The sequence below is a fragment of the Oncorhynchus nerka genome, linkage group LG13 (genome assembly GCF_034236695.1).
Source record: "Oncorhynchus nerka isolate Pitt River linkage group LG13, Oner_Uvic_2.0, whole genome shotgun sequence".
NCBI lineage: Eukaryota > Metazoa > Chordata > Actinopteri > Salmoniformes > Salmonidae > Oncorhynchus > Oncorhynchus nerka.
In genome coordinates, this window is record NC_088408.1 from 96837177 (window position 1) to 96862176 (window position 25000).

The 25000-nt window shown below is 42.6% G+C and overlaps 1 protein-coding gene across 1 annotated transcript in view; it reads right to left on the reverse strand.

Annotated features, from left to right (window-relative positions):
• The window catches only part of LOC115121623 (fibroblast growth factor 5-like), a 32075-nt gene extending 16960 nt beyond the window's left edge, over positions 1-15115 (reverse strand). Inside the window, exons 1-2 of the mRNA XM_065026070.1 lie at positions 14736-15115; positions 4739-4842 (exon numbers count right to left, since the gene is read on the reverse strand). Of these exons, the coding sequence (XP_064882142.1) occupies positions 4739-4842; positions 14736-14988 (357 nt within the window). The 5' untranslated portion in view covers positions 14989-15115. The remainder of the gene's footprint in view (positions 1-4738; positions 4843-14735) is intronic.
• Between the last annotated feature and the right edge of the window lie 9885 nt (positions 15116-25000).

A 25000-nucleotide genomic window follows, 5' to 3' on the forward strand; every position in this document is an offset into this window, starting at 1 on the left:
TTAAGGATAGGGGTAGGCATGTGGTTAAGGATAGGGTTAGGCATGTGGTTAAGGATAGGGTTAGGCATGTGGTTAAGGATAGGGGTAGGCATGTGGTTAAGGATAGGGTTAGGCATGTGGTTAAGGATAGGGTTAGGCGTGTGGTTAAGGATAGGGTTAGGCATGTGGTTAAGGATAGGGTTAGGCATGTGGTTAAGGATAGGGTTAGGCATGTGGTTAAGGATAGGGTTAGGCATTGGGGTTAAGGATAGGGTCAGGCATTGGGGTTAAGGATAGGGTTAGGCATTGGGGTTAAGGATAGGGTTAGGCATTGGGGTTAAGGATATGGTTAGGCATTGGGGTTAAGGATAGGGTTAGGCATTGGGGTTAAGGATAGGGTCAGGCATTGGGGTTAAGGATAGGGTTAGGCATTGGGGTTAGCCATGTGGTTAAGGATAGGGTTAGGCATTGGGGTTAAGGATAGGATTAGGCATTGGGGTTAGCCATTGGGGTTAAGGATAGGGTCAGGCATTGGGGTTAAGGATAGGGTCAGGCATTGGGGTTAAGGATAGGGTCAGGCATTGGGGTTAAGGATAGGGTTAGGCATTGGGGTTAGCCATTGGGGTTAAGGATAGGGTCAGGCATTGGGGTTAGCCATTGGGGTTAAGGATAGGGTTAGGCATTGGGGTTAGCCATTGGGGTTAAGGATAGGGTCAGGCATTGGGGTTAAGGATAGGGTTAGGCATTGGGGTTAGCCATTGGGGTTAAGGATAGGGTTAGGCATTGGGGTTAAGGATCAGGCATTGGGGTTAAGGATAGGCATTGGGGTTAAGGATAGGGTTAGCCATTGGGGTTAAGGATAGGGTTAGGCATTGGGGTTAGCCAGGATAGGGTTGGGGTTAAGGATAGGGTTAGCCATTGGGGTTAAGGATAGGTTAAGCATTGATAGGATAGGGTTAGGCATTGGGGTTAGTTAGGATTGGGTCAGGCATTGGGGTTAAGGATAGGGTTAGCCATTGGGGTTAAGGATAGGGTTAGGCATTGGGGTTAAGGATAGGGTTAGGCATTGGGGTTAGCCATTGGGGTTAAGGATAGGGTTAAGCATTGGGGTTAAGGATAGGGTTAGGCATTGGGGTTAGCCATTGGGGTTAAGGATAGGGTTAGGCATTGGGGTTAAGGATAGGGTTAGGCATTGGGGTTAGCCATTGGGGTTAAGGATAGGGTTAGGCATTGGGGTTAAGGATAGGGTCAGGCATTGGGGTTAAGGATAGGGTTAGCCATTGGGGTTAAGGATAGGGTTAGGCATTGGGGTTAGCCATTGGGGTTAAGGATAGGGTTAGCCATTGGGGTTAAGGATAGGGTTAGGCATTGGGGTTAAGGATAGGGTCAGGCATTGGGGTTAAGGATAGGGTTAGCCATTGGGGTTAAGGATAGGGTTAGGCATTGGGGTTAAGGATAGGGTTAGGCATTGGGGTTAGCCATTGGGGTTAAGGATAGGGTTAAGCATTGGGGTTAAGGATAGGGTTAGCCATTGGGGTTAGTCATTGGGGTTAAGGATAGGTTAGTTAGGGTTAGCCATTGGGGTTAAGGATAGGGGTTAAGGATATGGTTAGGCATTGGGGTTAAGGATAGGTTAGGCATTGGGGTTAGATAGGTTAGGCATAGGATAGGGTTAGGCATGTGGTTAAGGAAAGGGTTAGCCATGTGGTTAAGGATAAGGTTAGGGTTAGGCATTGGGGTTAGCCATGTGGTTAAGGATAGGGTTAGCCGTGTGGTTAAGGTTAGGGTTAACGTGTGGTTAAGGTTAGGTTAGGTGGTTAAGGATAGGGTTAGCCATGTGGTTAAGGTTAGGGTTAGGCATTGGGGTTAGCCATGTGGTTAAGGATAGGGTTAGCCATGTGGTTAAGGTTAGGGTTAGCCGTGTGGTTAAGGTTAGGGTTAGGCTTTGGAGTTAGCCATGTGGTTAAGGATAGGGTTAGCCATGTGGTTAAGGTTAGGGTTAGGCATTGGGGTTAGCCATGTGGTTAAGGATAGGGTTAGCCATGTGGTTAAGGTTAGGGTTAGCCGTGTGGTTAAGGTTAGGGTTAGGCATTGGGGTTAGCCATGTGGTTAAGGATAGGGTTAGCCATGTGGTTAAGGTTAGGGTTAGCCGTGTGGTTAAGGTTAGGGTTAGGCTTTGGGGTTAGCCATGTGGTTAAGGATAGGGTTAGGCATGTGGTTAAGGTTAGGGTTAGGCATTGGGGTTAGACATGTGGTTAAGGTTAGGGTTAGGCTTTGGGGTTAGCCGTGTGGTTAAGGTTAGGGTTAGGCTTTGGGGTTAGCCGTGTGGTTAAGGTTAGGGTTAGGCTTTGGGGTTAGCCATGTGGTTAAGGTTAGGGTTAGGCATTGGGGTTAGCCGTGTGGTTAAGGTTAGGTTAGTTTGGGGTTAGCCATGTGGTTAAGGATAGGGTTAGGCATTGGGGTTAGCCATGTGGTTATGGATAGGGTTAGCCATGTGGTTAAGGTTAGGTTTAGCCGTGTGGTTAAGGAAAGGGTTAGCCGTGTGGTTAAGGACAGGGTTAGCTGTGTGGTTAAGGACAGGGTTAGCTGTGTGGTTAAGGACAGGGTTAGCTGTGTGGTTAAGGACAGGGTTAGCCGTGTGGTTAAGGACAGGGTTAGCCGTGTGGTTAAGGACAGGGTTAGCCGTGTGGTTAGACAGGGTTAGCCGTGTGGTTAGGACAGGGTTAGCCGTGTGGTTAAGGACAGGGTTAGCCGTGTGGTTAAGGACAGGGTTAGCCGTGTGGTTAAGGACAGGGTTAGCCGTGTGGTTAAGGACAGGGTTAGCCGTGTGGTTAAGGACAGGGTTAGCTGTGTGGTTAAGGACAGGGTTAGCCGTGTGGTTAAGGACAGGGTTAGCCGTGTGGTTAAGGACAGGGTTAGCCGTGTGGTTAAGGACAGGGTTAGCCGTGTGGTTAAGGACAGGGTTAGCCGTGGTTACAGGACAGGGTTAGCCGTGTGGTTAAGGACAGGGTTAGCCGTGTGGTTAAGGACAGGGTTAGCCGTGTGGTTAAGGACAGGGTTAGCCGTGTGGTTAAGGACAGGGTTAGCCGTGTGGTTAAGGACAGGGTTAGCCGTGTGGTTAAGGACAGGGTTAGCCGTGTGGTTAAGGACAACAGGATGGTTAGCCGTGTGGTTAAGGACAGGGTTAGCCGTGTGGTTAAGGACAGGGTTAGCCGTGTGGTTAAGGACAGGGTTAGCCGTGTGGTTAAGGAAAGGGTTAGCCGTGTGGTTAAGGACAGGGTTAGCCGTGTGGTTAAGGACAGGGTTAGCCGTGTGGTTAAGGAAAGGGTTAGCAGGGTTAAGGACAGGGTTAGCCGTGTGGTTAAGGAAAGGGTTAGCCGTGTGGTTAAGGACAGGGTTAGCTGTGTGGTTAAGGACAGGGTTAGCCGTGTGGTTAAGGACAGGGTTAGCCGTGTGGTTAAGGACAGGGTTAGCCGTGTGGTTAAGGACAGGGTTAGCTGTGTGGTTAAGGACAGGGTTAGGTTTCAAATCTGATTTTATGACTTTGTGGCTGTGCCAACTAGACCACTATGCAGAACTGCCTCCAGAACCAGATTCATGATGAAAAATTCTAACCTGCTTGTACACAGAGTGCATCCCTCCTCCTCTCTCCCTCCCTCCCCCTCCCTCCCTCCCTCCCTCCCTCCCCCCATCCATCCATCCATCCATCCATCCATACAGCTCACTGTATGGAGCTGTACCAGCCTCCCTCTCTCTCTCTCTCTCTCTCTCTCTCTCTGTGTCTCTCTCTCCCTGTATCCCCCCTCTCTCTCTCTCTCCCTGTATTCCCTACCCTCCCCCCTCTCTCTCTCTCTCTCCCTGTATCCCCCCCTCTCTCTCTCTCTCTCTCTCCCTGTATTCCCTACCCTCCCCTCTCTCTCTCTCTGGACTAATCTTTTCTAACACATGTATATAGGGAGAGGCTTGTATCTATCTGGGGCGGCAGGGTAGCCTAGTGGTTAGAGCGTTGGACTAGTAACCGGAAGGTTGCAAGTTCAAACCCCCGAGCTGACAAGGTACAAATCTGTCGTTCTGCCCCTGAACAGGCAGTTAACCTGAATGACGGCTGTTCCTAGGCCGTCATTGAAAATAAGAATTTGTTCTTAACTGACTTGCCTGGTTAAATAAAGGTAAAATAAAAAATTAAAAAATCTACCCAGCCTGTCAGCCCAGGCTTCCGACTGTCAACGGAACAGAGGAACTTGCTGGCTGGCTGTCCGCCTGGCTGGCTGGCTGTCCGCCTGGCTGGCTGGCTGTCCGCCTGGCTGGCTGGCTGTCCGCCTGGCTGGCTGGCTGTCCGCCTGGCTGGCTGGCTGTCCGCCTGGCTGGCTGGCTGTCCGCCTGGCTGGCTGACTGGCCTGCTTACAAGCAGCAGTGTGTTGTGTGTGTGTGTGTGTGTGTGTGTGTGTGTGTGTGTGTGTGTGTGTGTGTGTGTGTGTGTGTGTGTGTGTGTGTGTGTGACACAGACAACGGTAGTTAATTGACACAGACAACGGTAGTTAACTGACAGACAACGGTAGTTAATTGACACAGACAACGGTAGTTAATTGACACAGACAACGGTAGTTAACTGACACAGACAACGGTAGTTAACTGACACAGACAACGGTAGTTAATTGACACAGACAACGGTAGTTAATTGACACAGACAACGGTAGTTGATTGACACAGACAACGGTAGTTAATTGACACAGACAACAGTAGTTGATAGGCTACTTACCACGGCGTGAAGCCTTCCTCTCTTGTTCATGGAAAGGAATTTGTTACTGTAGACTCCTCGGATACCGATGACACCCTGAGATACAGCAAAGAGCTCCAGGACACCTGAGAAACAACATGTTGTTGTCATCACATTTCTCCCCTGTTTTCAGGAGTGTAACATCATCACAACAGCAGGATAAATGAATGTATTGGATACTATTTTCGAGAAGTCCTCTCTATATTTGTCTCTCTCTGTCACCTCTGTCGCTCTGTCTGTCTGTCTGTGTCTGTCTCTCTCTAGGTTTCTCGATCAAACCAGTAGAACATACAGAAGATTAGAATATACAGTAGAACATAATGTAGAACACACAGTAGAACATAATGTAGAACATACAGTGGAACATATAGCAGAACATATAACAGAACATACAGTAGAACACACAGTAGAACATACTGGAGTGGCAGGGTAGCCTAGTGGTTAGAGCGTTGGACTAGTAACCGGAAGGTTGCAAGTTCAAACCCCCGAGCTGACAAGGTACAAATCTGTCATTCTGCCCCTGAACAGGCAGTTAACCCACTGTTCCCAGGCCGTCATTGAAAATAAGAATTTGTTCTTAACTGACTTGCCTGGTTAAATAAAGGTAAAATAAATTTAAAAAATACAGTAGAACATAATGTAGAACATACAGCAGAACATACAGGTGAACATACAGTAGAACACACAGCAGAATATACAGTAGAACAAACTGTAGTACACAGTAGAACATGCAGCAGAACATAATGTAGATTAGAGCATACAGTAGATTAGAACATACAGTAGAACATACATTAGAACATACAGTAGAACATAATGTAGAACATACAGTAGAACATAATGTAGAATATACAGTAGATTAGACATACAGAAGATTGGAACATACTGTAGATTAGAACATACAGTAGATTAGAACACAAGTAGAATATACAGTAGAACATACAGAAGAACACACAGTAGAATATACAGTAGATTAGAACATATAGTAGAACATACAGTAGATTAGAATATGCAGTAGATTAGAACATACAGTGGAATAGAACATTATGTAGAACATACAGTAGAACATAATGTAGAACATACAGTAGATTAGACATACAGAAGATTGGAACATACAGTAGATTAGAACATACAGAAGAGTAGAACATACAGTAGATTAGAAAATACAGTAGAACACACAGTAGAACATAATGTAGAACACACAGTAAAACTAAATGTAGAACAACATGTAAAACCTACAGTAGAAAATACAGCAGAACATAATGTAGAACATAGAGAAGATTAGAATATATAGTAGATTAGAACATACAGTAGATTAGAACATACAGTAGATTATAATATACAGTAGATTAGAACATACAGTAGATTAGAACATACTGCAGATTAGAACATACAGCAGAACATACAGTAGATTAGAATATACAGTAGATTAGAACATACAGTAGATTATAATATACAGTAGATTAGAACATACAGTAGATTAGAACATACTGCAGATTAGAACATACAGTAGATTAGAACATACAGTAGATTAGAACATACTGTAGATTAGAACATACAGTAGAATATACTGTAGATTAGAACATACAGTAGATTAGAACATACAGTAGATTAGAACATACAGCAGAACACACAGTAGAACATACAGTGGAACATAATGTAGAACACAAAGTAGAACATAATGTAGAACATACAGTGGAACATAATGTAGAACATACAGTAAAGCATACAGTAGAACATAATGTAGAACATTCAGTAGAATATACAGTAGAACATACAGTAGATTAGAACATACAGTAGAACATAGATTAGAATATACTGTAGATTATAACATACAGTAGATTAGAATATATAGTAGATTAGAATTTACAGCAGATTAGAATATACAGTAGATTAGAATATAATGTAGATTAGAACATACAGTAGATTAGAACATACTGTAGATTAGAACACAAGTAGAATATACAGTAGAACATACAGAAGAACACACAGTAGAACATAATGTAGAACATACAGTAGAACATAATGTAGAACATTCAGTAGAATATACAGTAGAACATACGGTAGATTAGAACATACAGTAGATTAGAACATACAGTAGATTAGAACATACAGTAGAACATACAGTAGATTAGAACATACAGTAGATTAGAACATACAGTAGAACATACAGTAGATTAGAACATACAGTAGAACATACAGCAGAACATACAGTACAAAATACAGTAGAGCACAGAGTAGAACATACAGCAGAACACACAGTAGAACATACAGTGGAACATACAGTAGAACATAATGTAGAACACACAGTAGAACATAATGTAGAACATACAGTAGAACATAATGTAGAACATTCAGAAGAATATACAGTAGAACATACAGTAGATTAGAACATACAGTAGATTAGAACATACATCAGATTAGAACATATAGTAGAACATACAGTAGACTAGAACATACAGCAGATTAGAACATATAGTAGAACATACAGTAGATTAGAACATACAGTAGATTAGAACATACAGTAGAACATACAGTAGATTAGAACATACAGTAGATTATAATATACAGTAGATTAGAACATACAGCAGATTAGAACATATAGTAGAACATACAGTAGATTAGAACATACAGTAGATTAGAATATACAGTAGAACATACAGTAGATTAGAACATACAGCAGAACATACAGTACAAAATACAGTAGAGCACAGAGTAGAACATACAGCAGAACACACAGTTGAACATACAGTGGAACAGACAGTAGAACATAATGTAGAACGCACAGTAGAACATAATATAGAACATACAGTGGAACATAATGTAGAACATACAGTAGAACATAATGTAGAACATTCAGTAGAATATACAGTAGTACATACAGTAGATTAGAACATACAGTAGATTAGAACATACAGTAGAACATACAGCAGATTAGAACATATAGTAGAACATACAGTAGACTAGAACATACAGTAGAACATACAGCAGATTAGAACATATAGTAGACCATACAGTAGATTAGAACATACAGTAGATTAGAACATACAGTAGAACAAACAGTAGATTAGAACATACAGTATAACATACTGTAGAACATACAGTATATTAGAACATACAGTAGAACATTCATTCAGTAGATTAGAACATACAGTAGAACATACAGTAGAACATACATTAGATTAGAACATACAGTATAACATACAGTAGAACGTAAAGTAGATTAGAATATACAGTAGATTAGAACATACAGTAGAACAAACAGTAGATTAGAACATACAGTAGAACATACTGTAGAACATACAGTATATTAGAACATACAGTAGAACATTCATTCAGTAGATTAGAACATACAGTAGAACAGACATTAGACTAGAACATACAGTAGAACATACAGTAGAACGTACAGTAGATTAGAATATACAGTAGATTATACCATACAGTAGATTAGAACATACTGTAGATTAGAACACAAGTAGAATATACAGTAGAACATACAGAAGAACACACAGTAGAACATACAGTAGAATAGAACATATAGTAGAACATACAGTAGATTAGAACATACAGTAGAACATACAGCAGAACATACAGTACAAAATACAGTAGAGCACAGAGTAGAACATACAGCAGAACACACAGTAGAACATAGAGTGGAACATACAGTAGAACATAATGTAGAACACACAGTAGAACATAATGTAGAACATACAGTGGAACATAATGTAGAACATACAGTAGAACATAATGTAGAACATACAGTAGAATATACAGTAGAACATACAGTAGATTAGAACATACAGTAGATTAGAACATACAGTAGAACATACAGTAGATTAGAACATACAGCAGATTAGAACATACAGTAGAACATACAGTAGATTAGAACATACAGTAGATTAGAACATACAGTAGATTAGAATATACAGTAGATTAGAATATACAGCAGATTAGAACATACAGTAGATTAGAACATACAGTAGACTAGAACATACAGTAGAATATACAGTAGATTACAACATACAGTAGATTAGAATATACAGTAGATTAGAATATACAGTAGATTAGGACATACAGCAGAACATACAGCAGAACATACAGTATATTAGAACATACAGTAGATTAGAATATACAATAGAACATACAGTAGAACATACATTACATTAGAACATACAATAGAACATACAGTAGAACGTACAGTAGATTAGAACATACAGTAGATTAGAACATACAGTAGAACATACAGTAGATTAGAACATACAGTAGAACATACAGTAGAACATACAGTAGAACATACAGTAGATTAGAACATACAGTAGAACATACAGTAGAGTAGTACAAACAGGAAATTAGAACATACAGGAAAGTAGAACGTACAGTAGATTAGAACATATAGTAGATTAGAATATACAGTAGATTAGAACATACAGTAGATTAGAACATACAGTAGATTAGAACATACAGCAGATTAGAACATATAGTAGAACATACAGTAGATTAGAACATACAGTAGATTAGAACATACAGTAGATTAGAATATACAGTAGATTAGAACATACAGTAGATTAGAACATACAGCAGATTAGAACATACAGTAGATTAGAACATATAGTAGAACATACAGTAGATTAGAACATATAGTAGAACATACAGTAGATTAGAACATATAGTAGAACATACAGTAGATTAGAACATACAGTAGACTAGAATATACAGTAGATTAGAACATACAGTAGATTAGAACATACAGCAGATTAGAACATATAGTAGAACATACAGTAGACGAGAACATACAGTAAAACATACAGTAGATTAGAACATACAGTAGAACATACAGTAGATTAGAACATACAGTAGATTAGAACATACAGTAGATTAGAATATACAGTAGATTAGAACATACAGCAGAACATACAGCAGAACATACAGTAGATTAGAACATACAGTAGATTAGAACATACAGCAGAACATACAGCAGAACATACAGTAGATTAGAACATACAGTAGATTAGAACATACAGTAGATTAGAATATACAGTAGATTAGAACATACAGTAGAACAACCAGTAGATTAGAACATACAGTATAACATACAGTAGATGAGAATATACAGTAGATTAGAACATACAGTAGAACAAACAGTATATTAGAATATACAATAGAACATACAGTAGAACATACATTAGATTAGAATATACAGTAGATTAGAACATACAGTAGAACATACAGTAGAACGTACAGTAGATTAGAACATACAGTAGATTAGAATATACAGTAGAATATACAGTAGATTAGAACATACAGTACAACATACAGTAGAACATACAGTGCAACATACAGTAGAACATACAGTAGATTAGAACATACAGTAGATTAGAACATACAGTAGAACATACTGTAGAACATATAGTAGAGTAGAACATACAGCAGAACATACAGTAGATTAGAACATACAGTAGATTAGAACATACAGCAGATTAGAACATACAGTAGATTAGAACATACAGTAGATTAGAATATACAATAGAACATACAGTAGAACATTCAGTAGATTAGAACATACAATAGAACATACAGTAGAACATACATTAGATTAGAACATACAATAGAACATACAGTAGAATGTGCAGTAGATTAGAACATACAGTAGATTAGAATATACAGTAGAATATACAGTAGATTAGAACATACAGCAGATTAGAACATACAGTAGATTAGAACATACAGTAGATTAGAATATACAATAGAACATACAGTAGAACATTCAGTAGATTAGAACATACAATAGAACATACAGTAGAACATACATTAGATTAGAACATACAATAGAACATACAGTAGAATGTGCAGTAGATTAGAACATACAGTAGATTAGAATATACAGTAGAATATACAGTAGATTAGAACATACAGTAGATTAGAACATACAGCAGATTAGAACATACAGTAGATTAGAACATACAGTAGATTAGAATATACAATAGAACATACAGTAGAACATTCAGTAGATTAGAACATACAATAGAACATACAGTAGAACATACATTAGATTAGAACATACAATAGAACATACAGTAGAATGTGCAGTAGATTAGAACATACAGTAGATTAGAATATACAGTAGAATATACAGTAGATTAGAACATACAGTAGAACACATTGTAGAAAATAGAGTAGATTAGAACATACAGTAGAACATACAGTAGATTAGAACATACAGTAGAACATACAGTAGATTAGAATATACAGTAGAACATACAGTAGAGTAGTACAAACAGGAAATTAGAACATACAGGAAAGTAGAACGTACAGTAGATTAGAACATACAGTAGATTAGAACATACAGCAGATTAGAACATATAGTAGAACATACAGTAGATTAGAACATACAGTAGATTGGAACATACAGTAGACTAGAACATACAGTAGATTAGAACATACAGTAGATTAGAACATACAGCAGATTAGAACATATAGTAGAACATACAGTAGATTAGAACATACAGTAGATTAGAACATACAGTAGATTAGAATATACAGTAGATTAGAACATACAGCAGATTAGAACATATAGTAGAACATACAGTAGACGAGAACATACAGTAGAACATACAGTAGATTAGAACATACAGTAGAACATACAGTAGATTAGAACATACAGTAGATTAGAATATACAGTAGATTAGAACATACAGCAGAACATACAGTAGATTAGAACATACAGTAGATTAGAACATACAGTAGATTAGAACATACAGTAGAACATGCAGTAGATTAGAATATACAGTAGATTAGAACATACAGTATAACATACTGTAGAACATACAGTATATTAGAACATACAGTAGAACAAACAGTATATTAGAACATACAGTAGAACATTCAGTAGATTAGAATATACAATAGAACATACAGTAGAACATACATTAGATTAGAACATACAGTAGAACATACAGCAGAACATACAGTAGAACGTATGGTGGGTCAGAGGAAATGTATATCAGAGGAAATATATATCTGACATCCAGATAGCAATTGACTATTTAACAGATTTCCAGATGGCAGACTGTAACTTTATGAACAGCTATGTTTCCATCTACTGTAATATGACAGTTATTCTGAGGCGGACCATGAAATATGAGAGAGAGAGCGAGAGAGAGAGAGAGAGAGAGAGAGAGAGAGACAGAGAGACAGAGACATAGAGAGAGAGAGACAGAGAGAGAGACAGAAAGAGAGAGACAGAGAGACAGAGAGACAGAGAGAGAGACAGAGACAGAGAGCGACAGAAAGAGAGACAGAGAAAGAGAGAGAGACAGAGAGAGATAGAGAGACAGAGACAGAGACAGAGAGAGAGAGAGAGAGAGCGACAGAGAGAGACAGACAGAGAGACAGACAGAGAGAGACAGAGAGAGAGAGAGAGAGAGAGAGAGAGAGAGAGAGAGAGAGAGAGAGAGAGAGAGAGACACAGAGCCAATGACAACCATCCAAACATGTTTCACATTGCATTGTTATGATAACAATCATACTGATGTCCAATCCAAAACATCCTGGTCTCTTCTGCTGCACCTGTTTTATGTTTGCAGATAGACCTGCCAATGTCACAAACAGTCCCAAAGAAACCACACAGATAGACCTGCCAATGTCACAAACAGTCCCAAACGAACCACACAGATAGACCTGCCAATGTCACAAACAGTCCCAAACAAACCACACAGGGAGACCTGCCAATGTCACAAACAGTCCCAAACAAACCACACAGGGAGACCTGCCAATGTCACAAACAGTCCCAAACAAACCACACAGGGAGACCTGCCAATGTCACAAACAGTCCCAAACGAACCACACAGGGAAACCTGCCAATGTCACAAACAGTCCCAAACAAGCCCATTCAGCCAGGCGGTCGAACTCCAGTCCAGGCAACAGCTTCTCGGGGCCACCAGTAAGTTAGTAACATGAGGCTAAGGATAAGTGTAGGAATGGCATGGGTACTATATCTGTTGTCTGTGACTGCCATGTGTAGCTAAACCACAAATCCTATCCCTATTCATAAACGATATAGTGTGTTATTTTACAGGTATTTTATGTAACACTTGTGATGAACACAACCCTTCCCTGGTTACATGTAGCTTTATGGAGTGATTTACTATTCTGAAAACATATTTTTGGTAAAATACAACATTTTATTAAGGTAGAAGTTATGACAATATGACAGCCAGGTCGCTCAAGATCCTCTGGGGAATTGGATGTCCATCCAGGTAAACAGGAAGTCAGGAAACGACATCAAAATCGGCCACGAAGTAGGCTTGGGTTTCGGATGGGTGTTGTTATCCTTCCTGTTTGGCCCTGTCCGGGGGTGTCCTCGGATGGGGCCACAGTGTCTCCTGACCCCTCCTGTCTCAGCCTCCAGTATTTATGCTGAAGTAGTTTATGTGTCGGGGGGCTAGGATCAGTTTGTTATATCTGGAGTACTTCTCCTGTCCTATCCGGTGTCATGTGTGAATTTAAGTATGCTCTCCCATTCTCTCTTTCTTTCTCTCTGTCGGAGGACCTGAGCCCTAGGACCATGCCTCAGGACTACCTGACACGATGACTCCAGTCCAGTCCACCTGGTCGTGCTGCTGCTCCAGTTTCAACTGTTCTGCCTGTGATTATTATTATTTGACCATGCTGGTCATCTATGAACATTTGAAGATCTTGGCCATGTTCTGTTATAATCTCCACCCGGCACAGCCAGAAGAGGACTGGCCACCCCTCATAGCCTGGTTCCTCTCTAGGTTTCTTCCTAGGTTTTGGCCTTTCTAGGGAGTTTTTCCTAGCCACCGTGCTTCTACACCTGCATTGCTTGCTGTTTGGGGTTTTAGACTGGGTTTCTGTACAGCACTTTGAGATATCAGCTGATGTACGAAGGGATTTATAAATACATTTGATTTGATTTGATTTGTTGTGGATAGGGATGGCGGAAGCTCTGACTCCGGGGGTTGGGCGTTCAATCCCTGAGCTAGGCACTCATCATCATTATTATTATTATTATTTATTTTTTTACATATTTTTTATTTCAACTGTATCCCGAAACCTTAACCCTTAACTTAACCATTCTGAATCATGTCTAAACTTAATAACCTCTACGGGATCAGTGTCCCTATACAGGGGGCAGTTGTTGCTAACGGTTGTTGCTAACGTGCGCTAATGTGACTAGAATGACGTTGTAAGTAAACATTCACATTTCCCAGGACATAGATATGTCTTTATATGTGCAGAAAGCTTCAATTCTTGTTAATCTAACTGCAGTGTCCAATTTACAGTAGCTATTACAGTGGAAAGAAAAAGACCATGCCATTGTTTGAGGAGAGTGAACAACAACCATAAACTTGATTCACGGCAACTGGTTTGATACATTCACCTCTGAAGGTAAATAATGTACTTACATTCAGTTATCTGGCTCTGATTTGTCATCCTGAGGGTCCCAGAGATAGTTTTAGTTGGTTTTAGTTGGATAAAATCAATTTTGATATTCAAATGTAGGAACTGGGTTCTACAGTTTGAACCCCTGCTGTTTCAGAATATACATATCCTTGCTTCATGTCCTGAGCTAGAGGCAGTTAGATTTGATTTTGTCATTTCAGGAGAAAATTGGAGAAAAAAAGTGTATGATCCATAATTAACCTTTGAAATGTGTTGTGTATATTTTTTGTTGTTTATGGGTTTGGTCGTCTGATTCTGCAGTGAGACTGTGAAAGCTTGTGCAATATTAATAGCCTATTACACCTTTTGAAGATAAAAAGCAATGTACAGTTAAGAGGCAAACTGCATATTCGTGTGTATGTAGGCTACGTTAACGTTGGAAACACAGCAACACAATAAGTCGACAATAGTCTGCCATTACAGGATTACCTTCTCTCTATTCACACTTTATGAATCATTATTAGTTCAACCACTTGATACTCAGAGGCCTATTATAGCAAAAATGGTTTAAATAACTTACTTAACCGATTGGGTTCATGACTGCCGTTAACTCGTCCGTCAGTGTGTATCTGAAGATGAAAACCAATGCCAACCCGACAGTACAGTCTGCAAGTCCTGCGTCCGGAACCACTGACTGTACCCGCTTCCAGAAGTTGGTCTTCCAAGGAACCGTGTCCGAGGGATCCAGCGACTACGGCGGTGGAGACGGCGACCACAGCGGCGCTAATCAACTGCAGCAGAGCAAAGGTAAAAAGGGAAAGAGGAACATTCATTCTTCCAAAAAGGAAACTCTGTCAGTCCTCTGGCTCCACTAGGCCACTTCTTCTTCTTCTTCTATCATTGCGTTGTTGTGGTGTGTCCCGAGCTCACTGAAAAGCTCTGTGTGTAGTGCCAGTGCACGAGGAACCGTGCGCACACTAGAAACACATCCAGTTCCCGAAGACGCTCGTGGGCATTTACCCCAGCCGTGCTGCGCGGTGGTCGGTGTGTGTAGCTGCTGCTGGGGGTGCTGGAGTGGCTCCGCTGGCCTGGCACACACCGAGATATTTATATCCAACAAAATGATGTCACTGCTTAATGCATGACTGAATTCTGAAGGGACGCTTTCTCTCATCCGTATTTTTTCTCTAAAAAACACCAGCCCCTGCTCAATATCGATCTGCGCTGCCAACAGCAACTATGAGGCAAAAATAGGACAAAACTGACAGCGCAAATTTTCCTTCCAAAGGACTCCTCCGTGCCAGGACGCAGCATGCCCGGCATTTTACGCACGAGGAGGCATGTTTTCATAGATCTGCAGCACAGCAATAATTCATAACAGGAGAGAGAGAAAGAGAAAATGAGAGAGGGTGGGGGGGTTCTGTCGAAATCGGAGATTTTCTGTGTGGAAAGTTCAAACTTTGCGGTTACGACCTAAGTGCGACGATATAAAGAAGAACTGTGTGTCTGTGAGGGACAGTGGGTTTAAAATAGACCTACAGTTCCTCAGGTGACGTTTTACAGTTTGCACATCGCACATGCAGGGCAGGCAAACTCACGCAAGCACAGCGCTACTTAAATAGCTTATTTCTTTAGCCTACTTTATTATGCATTTAAACCACATGACCGTCATTCTGTCCCGACCGAGGAAATAGAATCCACTAGAATAGAACGGCCCTTTTTGAGTTTCAACCCTATCCATTTTGGGGAGATTTTTAAATGGATTTGAGAATTATAATGGACCATTAAATGTACTGCCGATTGTTTTTGAGATTCAGGTTACTGGTAGCAATTAGCCTGTTATGGTACCTATATAACGCAGTAATTGTATAGGTAGTAATTAGCCTGTTGTGGTACCTATGTAACGCAGTAATTGTATAGGTAGTAATTAGCCTGTTGTGGTACCTATGTAATGCAGTAATTGTATAGGTTAGGTGGAGTATATTTTAAATATCATATCGTCCAGATTTCATTAACATAATAGACTTTATTTTACAATACTGAGAAGAAAGAAGCTATGACCTTTTAATTGGGTTGTTTGATACACCTAAATTCAGATTCAAATGAAAGGTCCCTCTCTATATAGAGCAGAACACACCCTCTCTGAACAGAGCATGATCTACAATCAGACAATGTTGTTGTCTAATCCAGTTGTCTCCACTTCAGATCACACAGTTCCGTGCTGCATCCATGTGCTCCTGCCTCGGCAGGGATTCATCTCTGCATCGTATGGGAAAACAGTTGTGTGCAGTAAATCTATATAGCCTGTAGCCACGGCAAGGGCACAGAACATTTACCTGCTTACACACCCCCCCCCTGTAGATTTTTTATTTATTTTATCTTACTAGGCACGTCAGTTAATAACACATTCTTATTTTCAATGACGGCCTAGGAACAGTGGGTTAACTGCCTGTTCAGGGGCAGAACAACCTTTTGGTTACTAGTCCAATGCTCTAACCACCAGGCTACCCTGCCGCCCCCCTCTAACCACCAGGCTACCCTGCCGCCCCCCTCTAACCACCAGGCTACCCCCTGCCACCAGGCTACGCCCCCCCCTCTAACCACCAGGCTACCCTGCCGCCCCCTCTAACCACCAGGCTACCCTGCCGCCCCCTCTAACCACCAGGCTACCCTGCCGCCCCCTCTAACCACCAGGCTACCCTGCCGCCCCCTCTAACCACCAGGCTACCCTGCCGCCCCCTCTAACCACCAGGCTGCCCTGCCGCCCCCTCTAACCACCAGGCTACCCTGCCGCCCCCTCTAACCACCAGGCTACCCTGCCGCCCCCTCTAACCACCAGGCTACCCTGCCGCCCCCTCTAACCACCAGGCTACCCTGCCGCCCCCTCTAACCACCAGGCTACCTGCCGCCCCCTCTAACCACCAGGCTACCCTGCCGCCCCCTCTAACCACCAGGCTACTCTGCCGCCCCCTCTAACCACCAGGCTACTCTGCCGCCCCCTCTAACCACCAGGCTACCCCCTCTAACCACCAGGCTACCTGCCGCCCCCTCTAACCACCAGGCTACTCTGCCGCCCCCTCTAACCACCAGGCTACCCTGCCGCCCCCTCTAACCACCAGGCTACCCTGCCGCCCCCTCTAACCACTAGGCTACTCTGCCGCCCCCTCTAACCACCAGGCTACCCTGCCGCCCCCTCTAACCACCAGGCTACCCTGCCGCCCCCCTCTAACCACTAGGCTACTCTGCCGCCCCCCTCTAACCACCAGGCTACCCTGCCGCCCCCTCTAACCACCAGGCTACCCTGCCGCCCCCTCTAACCACTAGGCTACTCTGCCGCCCCCTCTAACCACCAGGCTACCCTGCCCCCCCCTCTAACCACTAGGCTACTCTGCCGCCCCAGATAATTAGTACATAATTCCTTATTTACATTTTGTGGGGGTTATTTATCATTTGTTAGATTATGGATTTTCAATTATGAGAACAGAAGAGATTATAGCTAATCATATTATTTTAGGCCTTCACTTTTCACATGCCACTGCCAACGTTGTTTCTGAGACCGCTAGCTTTGAATGTTGGCCATTGATTATCTCCCCCATTGCCTGTGGATTAGGTTTTTTTTGTGGGCTGGAGGGGTCTGGTCTAATTGTCTGACACATAACAAAGACTATACGACATTACATAACATTACCTTCTATGTAAACAACTAGGCCAAGGCACTGTTGAGCCCCACTGTTGGAATGGCTACTCATTCCTGTGTGTGTGCGTGCACTTGTATGCACATACGTATGCGCTTGTGTGTGTGTGTGTGTGTTCATGCATGTGTATGTGTGTGTGTGCGTGTTTGTGTGCGTGTGTGTGTGTGCATGTGTGTGTGTGTGTGTGTGTGTGTGTCTGTGCATGTGTGTGTGCGTGCGTGTGTGCGTGTTTGTGTGCGTGTGTTTGTGTGTGTGTGTGTGTGTGTGTGCAAAGCATTCCAGTAACACTGAGGTAACCTTAAGCCGTTGAGTCGTATATAAACAAGACGATCCTGATGGATTCTTCTCACCCAATTGATCCCAGCTTTTAGACAGAGAGTAGAGAGGAGAGAGGAGATAGTAGAGAGGAGATAGGAGAGAGGAGAGAGGAGAGAGAGAGGAGAGGAGAGAGGAGAGAGGAGATAGGAGATAGGAGAGAGAGAGAGAGAGGAGAGAGGAGAGAGGAGATAGGAGAGAGTAGAGAGGAGAGAGGAGAGAGGAGATAGGAGAGAGAGAGTAGAGAGAGAGAGGAGAGAGTAGAGAGGAGAGAGTAGAGAGGAGAGAGTAGAGAGGAGAGAGGAGATAGTAGAGAGGAGATAGTAGAGAGGAGAGAGGAGAGAGTAGAGAGGAGAGATGAGATAGTAGAGAGGAGAGATGAGAGAGGAGATAGTAGAGAGGAGAGAGGAGATAGGAGAGAGGAGAGAGTAGAGAGAGAGAGAGAGTAGAGATAGTAGAGAGGAGAGAGTAGAGAGTAGAGAGAGAGGAGAGAGAGGAGATAGGAGAGAGGAGAGAGGAGAGAGGAGAGAGGAGAGAGGAGAGAGGAGAGAGGAGAGAGGAGAGAGAGAGAGAGTAGGAGAGTAGAGAGGAGAGAGAGAGAGGAGAGAGGAGAGAGAGAGAGAGGAGAGAGGAGATAGTAGAGAGAGTAGATAGGAGATAGGAGAGAGAGAGAGAGAATAGAGAGAGATAGTAGAGGAGAGAGAGAGAGAGAGAGAGAGGAGATAGTAGAGAGGAGAGAGGAGAGATAGTAGAGAGGAGAGAGTAGAGAGGAGAGAGGAGATAGTAGAGAGGAGAGAGGAGAGAGGAGATAGTAGAGAGGAGAGAGGAGAGAGTAGAGAGGAGATAGTAGAGAGTAGATAGGAGATAGGAGAGAGGAGAGAGTAGAGAATAGAGAGGAGATAGTAGAGAGTAGAGAGTAGAGAGTAGAGAGTAGAGAGGAGATAGGAGAGAGGAGAGAGTAGAGAGGAGAGAGGAGATAGTAGAGAGGAGAGAGGAGAGAGGAGATAGTAGAGAGTAGATAGGAGATAGGAGAGAGTAGAGAGAGAGAGTAGAGAGTAGAGAGTAGAGAGCAGAGAGGAGAGAGTAGAGAGGAGAGAGTAGAGAGTAGAGAGCAGAGAGTAGAGAGGAGAGAGTAGAGAGGAGAGAGTAGAGAGCAGAGAGTAGAGAGCAGAGAGTAGAGAGTAGAGTAGAGAGCAGAGAGGAGAGAGTAGAGCAGAGAGTAGAGAGGAGAGAGTAGAGAGGAGATAGTAGAGAGGAGAGAGTAGAGAGCAGAGAGTAGAGAGCAGAGAGCAGAGAGTAGAGAGTAGAGTAGAGATCAGAGAGGAGAGAGTAGAGTAGAGAGCAGAGAGTAGAGAGGAGAGAGTAGAGAGTAGAGTAGAGAGCAGAGAGCAGAGAGTAGAGAGCAGAGAGCAGAGAGTAGAGAGTAGAGAGTAGAGCAGAGAGGAGAGAGTAGAGTAGAGAGCAGAGAGTAGAGAGTAGAGAGTAGAGATCAGAGAGGAGAGAGTAGAGCAGAGAGTAGAGAGGAGAGAGTAGAGATCAGAGAGGAGAGAGTAGAGATCAGAGAGTAGAGAGTAGAGAGTAGAGAGCAGAGAGTAGAGAGGAGAGAGTAGAGAGCAGAGCAGAGAGGAGAGAGTAGACAGTAGAGAGCAGAGAGTAGAGAGGAGAGAGTAGACAGTAGAGAGCAGAGAGTAGAGAGGAGAGAGTAGACAGTAGAGAGCAGAGAGTAGAGAGGAGAGAGTAGAGAGGAGAGAGTAGAGTAGAGAGCAGAGAGTAGAGAGGAGAGAGTAGACAGCAGAGCAGAGAGGAGAGAGTAGACAGTAGAGAGCAGAGAGTAGAGAGGAGAGAGTAGACAGTAGAGAGCAGAGAGTAGAGAGGAGAGAGTAGACAGTAGAGAGCAGAGAGTAGAGAGGAGAGAGTAGAGTAGAGAGCAGAGAGGAGAGAGAGAGAGAGAGATCAGAGAGGAGAGAGTAGAGTAGAGAGCAGAGAGTAGAGAGGAGAGAGTAGAGTAGAGAGCAGAGAGTAGAGAGGAGAGAGTAGACAGTAGAGAGCAGAGAGTAGAGAGGAGAGAGTAGAGTAGAGAGCAGAGAGGAGAGAGTAGAGATCAGAGAGTAGAGAGGAGAGAGTAGACAGTAGAGAGCAGAGAGTAGAGAGGAGAGAGGAGACAGTAGAGAGCAGAGAGTAGAGAGGAGAGAGTAGAGTAGAGAGCAGAGAGGAGAGAGTAGAGATCAGAGAGGAGAGAGTAGAGTAGAGAGCAGAGAGTAGAGAGGAGAGAGTAGAGTAGAGAGCAGAGAGTAGAGAGGAGAGAGTAGAGTAGAGAGCAGAGAGTAGAGAGGAGAGAGTAGAGTAGAGAGCAGAGAGTAGAGAGGAGAGAGTAGAGCAGAGAGTAGAGAGGAGAGAGTAGAGTAGAGAGCAGAGAGTAGAGAGGAGAGAGTAGAGTAGAGAGCAGAGAGTAGAGAGGAGAGAGTAGACAGTAGACATTGATGTTCTGAACAGGACAGCCTGTCTGGCTCTATATTGTCTGTTGCATTGTTTGGTTCCAAATTCAGATGTTTTATTTTTTTTCATGAAATATTGACAACTGCTGGGATCAGGGCCTTCAGTACATATCACCTTATTCAATATAATCGACAAGGCAAAACCAATTTTGTATTAGTCTTCTATTCCCCTCAATGCTGAAGTTGTTAGTTAGGTTTTTGGTACTCATGATGTGTGACTGTTTGTATCTGCTTTAAGACCAGAAGGGCTTGGCTCCTCAATAGTTCAGTGTGTTTGTGATTCCTGTTCAGTGACAGCCTGAGCCACCTGTACAGTAACGGTCAAAGGTCAACCCCAAGTCGCCTCCGTTTTATTTCTCAACAGCTGAATTCTTCGTCTTCACTCTGAAAAACAAAACGGTCCTCTGGCTCGTCCCTGTAAAGCCCTCTACGTTCCTATGGCCAGGATTTAATCCGGTCGCCCGTTTTCGGCTATGCACCTTTTAAAGGCAACATTCCCGCGTTCGCAGAGACCGAATTCATGGTGAATGCTGCACATGTCGGCTCAATAGGATATATTATAATATCAAGTGCAATAACAATAACAAGTGCAGGGTAGCCTAGTGGTTAGAGCGTTGGACTAGTAACCGGAAGGTTGCAGGTTCAAACCCCCGAGCTGACAAGGTACAAATCTGTCGTTCTGCCCCTGAACAGGCAGTTAACCCACAGTTCCTAGGCCGTCATTGAAAATAAGAATTTGTTCTTAACTGACTTGCCTAGTTAAATAAAGGTGAAAGAAATAAGCTGGATCTCCTGTTGTTGAGATTGAATCCTGTCCTTAAAAAGAACTAGAGCTCCTCTGGCATGTCGCTGTAGAAAATCCTTTTATGATTCTAGGTAGAACCACTGTCAGCCACAATGAACCACTTTTAGAGAAGGTTCTGAAAACCACAAGATGCCCTTCTTTTCTAAGAGTTTACCAATGATATCCACTAAACAGCACCTACATGAACCCCCCCCCACATACTAACAGAAAGACATTAGAACAGGCACATTTTATTACATTTTGAATGTTGACTGTGTTAATTGAATCCACAAAACATGTTTATGTGGATGACTAGCTTGGATGAATAAGGTGCCCAGAGTAAACTGCCTGCTACTCAGGCCCAGAAGCTAATATATGCATGTTATTAGTAGATATGGATAGTAAACATTCTAATGTTTCTAAAACTGTTTGAATGATGTCTGTTAGTATAACAGAACTCATATGGCAGGCAAAGATCTGAGAAAAAATCCAATCAGGAAGTGAGAAATCTGAGGTTTGTAGTTTTTCAACTCTTTGCCTATCCTAGATACAGTGTCAATTTGATCTGATTGCACTTCCTACGGCTTCCACTAGATGTCAACAGTCTTTAGAACATTGTTTGAGGCTTCTACTGTGAAGGATGAGGAAATGAGAGCTGTTTCAACCAGAGGTCTGGCAGAGTGCCATGAGCTCAGGCTGGCGACAGTGAAAGGTAGCTGCGTTACATTGCATTTCTAAAGACAATGGCATTCTCCAGTTGAAACATTATTGAAGATTTCTGTTAAAAACATCCTAAAGGTTGATTCTATACATCGTTTGACATGTTTCTTCGAACTGTAACGGAACTTTTGGACTTTTCGTCTGGCCTGCGCGTCGCGAATTTGGATTTGTGAACTAACCGCACGAACAAAAAGGAGGTATTTGGACATAAATGATCGACTTTATCGAACAAAACAAACATTTATTGTGGAACTGTGATTCCTGGGAGTGCATTCTGATGAAGATCATCAAAGGTAAGTGAATATTTATAATGCTATTTCTGACTTCTGTTGACTCCACAACATGGCGGGTATCTGTATGGCTTGTTTTTGTGTCTGAGCGCCGTAGATTATTGCATGGTGTGCTTTTTCCGTAAAGTTTTTTAAAAATCTGACACAGTGGTTGCGTTAAGGACACTTCCCATCTACGGGGAACCTCGTGAACATGAAGTTATTTATTCTTGCTCACAAATAAAACTGAAGACATGCAGAATTGGCATTGCTAATAATGAAAGAACACATTTAAAATCACACAGCACATAATCTGTGACATGAATAGAATACAGAACACTCCCTCTCTAAATAGAGCAGAACACTCCCTCTCTATACAGAGCAGAACACTCCCTCTCTATATAGAGCAGAACACTCCCTCTCTATATAGAGCAGAACACTCCCTCTCTATATAGAGCAGAACACTCCCTCTCTAAATAGAGCAGAACACTCCCTCTCTATATAGAGCAGAACACTCCCTCTCTATACAGAGCAGAACACTCCCTCTCTAAATAGAGCAGAACACTCCCTCTCTATACAGAGCAGAACACTCCCTCTCTATATAGAGCAGGACACTCCCTCTCTAAATAGAGCAGAACACTACCTCTCTATATAGAGCAGAACACTCCCTCTCTAAATAGAGCAGAACACTCCCTCTCTATATAGAGCAGAACACTCCCTCTCTATATAGAGCAGAACACTCCCTCTCTAAACAGAGCAGAACACTCCCTCTCTAAACAGAGCAGAACACTCCCTCTCTAAATAGAGCAGAACACTCCCTCTCTATATAGAGCAGAACACTCCCTCTCTATATAGAGCAGAACACTCCCTCTCTAAATAGAGCAGAACACTCCCTCTCTAAATAGAGCAGAAGACTCCCTCTCTAAATAGAGCAGAACACTCCCTCTCTATATAGAGCAGAACACTCCCTCTCTAAACAGAACACTCCTCTCTATATAGAGCAGAACACTCCCTCTCTATAGAGCAGAACACTCCCTCTCTATATAGAGCAGAACACCCTCTCTAAACAGAGCAGAACACTCCCTCTCTATATAGAGCAGAACACTCCCTCTCTAAATAGAGCAGAACACTCCCTCTCTATATAGAGCAGAACACTCCCTCTCTAAATAGAGCAGAACACTCCCTCTCTATATATAGCAGAACACTCCCTCTCTATATAGATTAGAACACTCCCTCTCTATATAGAGCAGAACACTCCCTCTCTATATAGAGCAGAACACTCCCTCTCTAAATAGAGCAGAACACTCCCTCTCTATATAGAACAGAACACTCCCTCTCTAAACAGAGCAGAACACTCTCTCTCTAAATAGAGCAGAACACTCCCTCTCTATATAGAGCAGAACACTCCCTATCTATATAGAGCAGAACACCCCCTCTCTATATAGAGCAGAACACTCCCTCTCTATATAGAGCAGAACACTCCCTCTCTATATAAAGCAGAACACTCCCTCTATATATAGAGCAGAACACTCCCTCTCTAAACAGAGCAGAACACTCCCTCTCTATATAGAGCAGAACACTCCCTCTCTATATAGAGCAGAACACCCCCTCTCTATACTCACTCCCAAACGTTTAGGACAATTCTGCCTTGGTGGTACAAACCCAGCAGTTTAACAATTGTCAGGGAGAGGGGAGGGGAGAATAGGGAGAGGGGGAGGGGGAGAAGAGGGAGAGGGGGAGGGGGAGAAGAGGGAGAGGGGGAGAAGAGGGACAGGGGGGGGGTAGAAGTGGGGAGGAGAGGGGATTGATGGGGCAACTCGCTTTAACAGTCTCATGTCAGAACTAAACGTTCATCCATGTTTATCAAATTTCAAAGTTGTTGCAAAATGTAACATTTCAAACGGTTTAAGGTTAAGTTTAGGTATTAACTCTAAACGGCTAAGGTAAAGGTTAAGGTCGTCCAGGTAGGCCGTCATTGTAAATAAGAAGTTGTTCTGACTTGCCTAGTTAAATAAAGGTTAATTAAAAAATAAATGTTTGGCTTAAAACAAAAATCTCAAAAACAACTTTCTATCGCTGGATAGAAACTTGCAACCTTTGGAATCAGAGACAGATCTCTACGCCCATCCGTCATCGCCGTCCACAGCACCCGAGCAAAACCAAAATCTACTTGAAGGAAACAGCGCTTATTGTTGCCTTTTAATGGCCGGTTTCAACGTCATCTCAGACATGGCTGGACGTCGAATACTGACTTATCACGGGTGACCTGGCTGTGAGGGGGAGGGTTAGAAGTTAGAACCCCGCCCCCTCCTCCTCCTACTCCTCGATCAGCCAATCAGTAATCAGCAGAGCCATCTGAAAAGTTTGGTTAACTCTCCGGCACTCGCTGTTAATTTGTGGATTTGTGGGGTGGGAGAGACCCTGTTGTTTTTGTCTCCGGCAGGAGCTCCAGCTTTTCTGGGTTCACTAGAAAAGAGTAACACCTGTTAAACTTGTTACAAACAGGCGAACACACACACACACACACACATACACACACACACACACACACACAAATACACACACAC